Source organism: Pituophis catenifer, unplaced genomic scaffold (assembly GCF_029215685.1).
Source record: "Pituophis catenifer annectens isolate HBS135680 unplaced genomic scaffold, rPitCat1.0.hap2 SCAF_9, whole genome shotgun sequence".
In the NCBI taxonomy this organism is placed as follows: domain Eukaryota; kingdom Metazoa; phylum Chordata; class Lepidosauria; order Squamata; family Colubridae; genus Pituophis; species Pituophis catenifer.
Window position 1 is genome coordinate 21,684,644 of NW_027256889.1, and position 6,000 is coordinate 21,690,643.

The 6,000-nt window shown below is 46.4% G+C and overlaps 1 protein-coding gene across 1 annotated transcript in view; it reads right to left on the reverse strand.

The window, feature by feature from the left end:
* DLGAP3 (DLG associated protein 3) overlaps positions 1-1,463 on the reverse strand; it is a 59,888-nt gene extending 58,425 nt beyond the window's left edge. The window contains exon 1 of the mRNA XM_070949370.1: positions 441-1,463. Within this exon, the coding sequence (XP_070805471.1) occupies positions 441-1,463 (1,023 nt within the window). The remainder of the gene's footprint in view (positions 1-440) is intronic.
* Positions 1,464-6,000: the final 4,537 nt, after the last annotated feature.

A 6,000-nucleotide genomic window follows, 5' to 3' on the forward strand; every position in this document is an offset into this window, starting at 1 on the left:
ATTGAGGACCCAGTTGTGGGGGCAATAAGCTGACTTTGTATAAATATACAAAAAGTATGAAGGCTATTGCTTAGCGCATTGTAAGCCGCCCTGAGTCTCCGGAGAAGGGCGGCATATAAATCAAATTAAAAAAAAAATACAGATTGCAAAAGGTAGACCTAGGAAACCGATGGCAATATGGCTCAGTACAGTTATGAACAGGTAGCACTTGGCTTACGGCCATCTATAGAGCCTGTCCAATTTACAGTTGTAAGTTGTGATCGTGGAGGAGGGGCAGGATTTTGGACCGAGTCATAAATACCTTTTGGGGGATCTGTCATAACTTCAGAGGGTGCTAAGTGACTGGTTGAAAGTCAGGGACTACCGATATCTGAATAACCCATCAAATTAGAATCGAAGGTATAAGATGGACACCCTGAACGGTCTACCCACCTCCTTACCTGAAGATAATGGTAGGACCGATCCTTGGCCTTGGCCTCTTGAAGCATCAAGGCTTTTTCTGGGCCTCCTCCTGAGCTGGGATAAGCCTCCCGTGCTTGGCTGACTGTCATCGTATGCCAAGAACTCCTCTTGAGAGTCTGGCCATCCAAGGACATGGACATTCCTGCACAGGCTAAACACTTGCCCTCTCCACTTCCACTTTTGAGACCCTTCAAGGTCAAGTCTCGGAAGGCACTTTCAGGGGTGTCCACACAGTACTGGGTGCTCTGGTCAACAGCATGTTGTCTTCCGGACACCATGTAGCTGCTATCACTGTCCAGGTTATCATCGGAGCTCCACCAGCCCATCATCTTGTTCCGATGGCGGGAAGAAGACGACGAGGAGTCCATCTTCCGATCTTTGCTTTTGCTACGTTTGCCGTGCCGCGACTGGCGGTGGTGGTGAGGGTGGTGGTGGTGGTACCCTCCCTCGGTGCCCCGCCCTTCCATCTTGGTGCCGTTGTACTCCCGCTTGGATGGGGCTTCCAGGGAATGTGACTTGGCAAAGAGCTTCTGGACGGAATGGACGAGATGCCGGATGCGGCTGGGACTCTCACTGCGTGGCTGTTCTGTGCTGCTGGCCCGCTGGTACTGCAGGGTGTGGAAGCCGTCGTGGTGAAGAGGCAGCTGCTTCTCGAACTGGTCCAGGAGAGTGGGGGGCAGCCGGTTGATCTTGCTGGAAGGATGGGCGGCCGCCATGCACTCGTCACAGGAGTCGTACTGTTGAGGTGTGTGGTGCATTCTAGGAAAGGTGCTGCTACTGCTGGCAGCAGAAAGTGGTTCAGTTAGGCTGAGGGGAGGGTCAGCAGAGCTCCGGGATGAGCAGTAGTGGTCCAAGGAATAAGGCTCACTGGGACTGAGGAGGTATGGCTGGCGAGATTCCTGGCTATGGTGGATGTATTCCATTGGCTGGTCGCAGGCCTCTGGGATGCAGTGGCAAGGGTGTTCTCGTGACTGGTTGCGGTCCCCATGGTAGCTCTTCATGGTGTCATCACCGGGCAAGTAGGCCACTCATCCTGCTCTCTGTGGGTCAGGGGAAGAGGAAGACCCAGCACCTACAAAAAAAGGATAATGTTAAGAGTCTAGAATGGCAGGGCCACAGATACAGCTTTCATGAAAAAAGACCTCAGGTTCAATCCTCGACTCTGGAAAGATACCATAGGAACCAGTGGTGAAATCCAATTTTTTTTTAACTACCGGTTCTGTGGGTATGGCTTGGTGGGCGTGGCTTGGTGGGCATTGCAAGTGAAGGATACTTCAAAATCTCCATTCCCACCCCACTCCAGGGGAAGAACATTGTGTTGTGGTCTGCCAGCAGCCTGCGGAGCTAGCAGAGGAGTCGGACAGCAATGAGGCTGAGGAAGAACATGGGCCAATCCTGGAGGCTGGGGAAGGCCCGGATGAGGGCTCTACATCAGAGGCAGGGCCATTGGGGAGTGAGGTGCGGAGAAGAGAGGAAAACAAGAAAGGAGCAGGGCTTGTCTTGTCATAAATGGATTTCAGGAACCAGTCACCTCTACGCGGCAGCCATTCTGTGAACAGGTGTCTCTAGTCTTTCCTAATAGGTATTCAAGGTTGACTTCTACTAATGGGTGTAATTAGAAGTCACATGTGTATCTGGATGTTACAATTCCCAGCATTCTTACTATAGTATAGGCTATGCTGAGTGGGGCTACTGAAAATTATGGTTTGGTGACATCAGGGAAACATCATCATTATTACTGGTATATCCTGAAATAAGCTTTAGATGTTCTTCACCCATGGAAGATCACTACAGATGGTGACTGTAGCCAAGAAATTAAAAGACGCTTGCTCCTGGGGTGGAAAGCTATGGCAAATCTAGACAGCATACTAAAAAGCAGAGACAACACCCTGCCAACAAAAGTGCGCACAGTCATGGCTATGGTTTTCCCAGTTGCAATGTATGGCTGTGAAAGTTGGATCATAAGGAAGGCTGAGCGCCAAAGAATTGAGGCCTTTGAACTCTGGTGCTGGAGAAGACTCCTCCAAGTCCCTTGGATTGCAAGGTGATCAAACCGATCCGTCCTAGAGGAGATCAACTCTGACTGCTCTTTAGAAGGCCAGATCCTGAAGATGAAACTCAAATACTTTGGCCACCTAATGAGAAGGAAGGACTCACTGGAGAAGAGCCTAATGCTGGGAAAGATTGAGGGCAAAAGAAGAAGGGGATGACGGAGAACAAGGTGGCTGGATGGAGTCACTGAAGCAGTCATTGTGAGCTTAAATGGACTCCAGAGGATGGTAGAGGACAGGAAGGCCTGGAGGAACATTGTCCATGGGGTCGCAATGGATCGGACACGACTTCGCAACTAACAATAACAAAATTTCTCTCTAAGGGCGTCTTTGGTGTCATGTAAGGCAAGCTGGACAGAAAATACCAATTAGATAAAATCAGTGCTTAGGAAGTATGACAAAAAATCCTTGATGTGATGCCAACCTTTTTGCTGTGGTAGGATTGGAGTTTATGAGACAGCTTAGTGGACAACTGATTTGTCATGGAGAGGGAAGTGGGCAGTGTACCGAACAAAGCAAAGTGGTCCTTAAATGGAAAGAGGCCTTTGAATAAATAACTTGAACCCTCTCTGTATCTTGGGCATCTCACCTGCCCAAAGAGCTTTTGAGTCCCTATTCTACAAGAGTCAACAGCAAAGATAGCTTTGACAGAAGTCTTTATTTTTGCTCATCAGCTTGCCAAGGCCTCTGGCAATGGGCCCAGGACTTTATAAATCCACTTTTTATATATGTGTGGGTTGTTTTTTTTTTTGTTTGGTTTGCTGGTGTCTACAACTTGCGAGTTTTGGGAAAAATCTCTTCTTTGAGACACCTCCACAATATCTCTATGGTGGCTCATAGAAATGAGCAAAGGAGATGATTAAAAAGGGAGAAGTTTTACCAAAGGGCTCCTTGCTGTGGCTATATGAATAAGGTACCAGGAGCTCAAATTTAAGCTTTTAAATATTTTTAAAATAGAGTGTCCACCATGCATCTCTCAGCTCGCCTCCTTTGATACTCAGCAGCTGAAATGAAATGGAGATGGGGGCAAAAGGCCACCTCATGACTGGAGGCTTTGATCCAGATCCATCCTCTCTGAAAAGGACTTCAATCAAGGCTGATGTTGTTGGAGGAAGGATATTTTTAGACATTTCCTTAAAGCCGCCTGAATCTCTTAACTATTTGTCAAAAGCAACTGATGATTAAAGCTGGAGTCAGACTGAAAAGAATCCAGGGATGAAAAATCAGGCAAAGTGAGGCTAGGAGAGATCACCACCTGTGGCCAATTCCAGAGACCATTGATGAAAGCAGGAGAATCAGGGGCTGAAGTTTTCTCTGGATTCTACCAGGGTGAAATGCTACTGATTCAGGCCGGTTCGCCCAAACCGGCAGTAAATAATGCTAACTGGGCATGCACAGCCAGTGAACCGATAGTAAGCCTTCCATCCTTCTAAGGTAGGTAAAATGAGGACCCGGATTGTGGGGGCAATAAGCTGACTTTGTATAAAAAAAAACACCGCTTGGGGAGGGGGGCGAAAGCCCTACTAAGCAGGTATATACAAAAGTATGAAGACTATTGCTTAACGCATTATAAGTTGCCCTGAGTCTCCGGAGAAGGGCGGCATATAAATCGAATAAATAAATAAATAAATAAATAAATAAATAAATAAATAAATAAACCAGTTCAGATTTCACCACTGGATTCTTCCCTTCCAGAATTTGGGGGTGTTGAGGGGAGTTGAACATCCTCTCCGAGCTGCCATCTTTTGCTGAGTTTCACACTTGTTAGCTGCCAGTCTGAGGGGGGGGGCAGGGGTGGATTCTACTTACCTTTACTACCGGTTTGCAACGGGGCCATGCGTGCGCACTTGCTTCCCTCGCTCGCCCGCTCTTCTGCGCATGCACAGAAGCGTTCTGATGACGTCGGGGTCAGTGGGCGGAGCCTCCCGCCGGTTTTACTACCGGTTCTATAGAACCAGTACGAACCAGAGGCAACCCACCACTGGGGGGAGGGAGTCGGAGGGGAGGGGGAAAGCTAACGACTCATCGTACCTTTTACAGACACAACGTCAAGGTCACCCAGCTGGGCATGGCATGCAGCTCTGCATCGCCCAGTCTACAGTTGAAGAGACCATTCCCAAAACAATTTCTTTGAGTATGATTGGACAATGGGGGGGGGTGAGAGTGGGGACCAGCAATGGGAAGGGACAAAGTGGGAAAAAGTTAACCATGGAAGTTTTGACAGACAAACTTCAGTTCTGGATTTGCTATATTTGTAATCTACTAGACCTTTAGTATAAAGTAAACCTTTCCACACCCAATGGAGTCGAGGGTCGTTCTTGCTTAAGAGACCAAGTTGGGGCAAGACTGATACATATACACAATAAGCAGAACTATGCCCATTTTCTAACGCTTATGCAATGCTGATAGAAGCAAGAACCACTTGGTTTTCTGGAGAAATCTTTGTTCTTAATAAAGATAATGAGACAGAATCTCGAAAGACCGCCACAGCAATTCTCCAGATCTACTTATACCTAAGTCAGAGTCTCTTTCTTATGTTTCTCCCTCCCCCCACTTCTTGGGGCCGAAGTGTTTCTTTTGCAACCCGTCCTGTTTCCTCCCCCATATTTCCAGGGCCTGCTAGACATTTCATCAGAGACAGTAAGGTGCTCATCCTCAACTTGACACCTTTTAAATGTGTAGGATTTGGCCATCTGGGTGAGAATTTCAACTGGGTGAGTTGTAATTACAGCATCTCAAGAAGTGTCAGGTTGGGGAAGGTGTGGGACTGAAATAGAGTCTGTCTGTCTGTCTGTCTGTATCCATCTCCATCCATCCATCCATCCATCCATCCATCCATCCATCCATCCATTATCTATCTATCTATCTATCTATCTATCTATCTATCTATCTATCTATCTATCTATCATCTATCTATCATCTATCTATCCATCATTTCTCTCTTTCTCTATATCTATCTATCTATCTATCTATCTATCTATCTATCTATCTATCTATCTATCTATCTATTCATCCATCATATCTCTCTTTCTCTACCATCTATCATCTGTCTATCTATCTATCTATCTATCTATCTATCTATCTATCTATCTATCTATCTATCATCTATCTATCATCTATCTATCCATCATTTCTCTATCTATCTATCTATCTATCTATCTATCTATCTATCTATCTATCTATCTCTATCCATCCATCCATCCATCCATCCATCCATCCATCCATCCATGGGGATAGATGTGGGGGCAAATCCCAAAATTAAGATGGCTGCCGCAGCCATGCAGCTGAAGACCTACTCCTGTTTCCACATTCATCACACACACACACACACACAATAAAAGGGATAGGACTTTGATTGCATCATCAGGACTTTCCATCATGAGGTTGGGTGTTTTGTTTTGTTTTGTTGATCCCCTGATCATACTTGGTTTGGAACAACAAAGCGTAAAACAGCTCAGATTGTTTTACACATTAAAATCTCTAAATA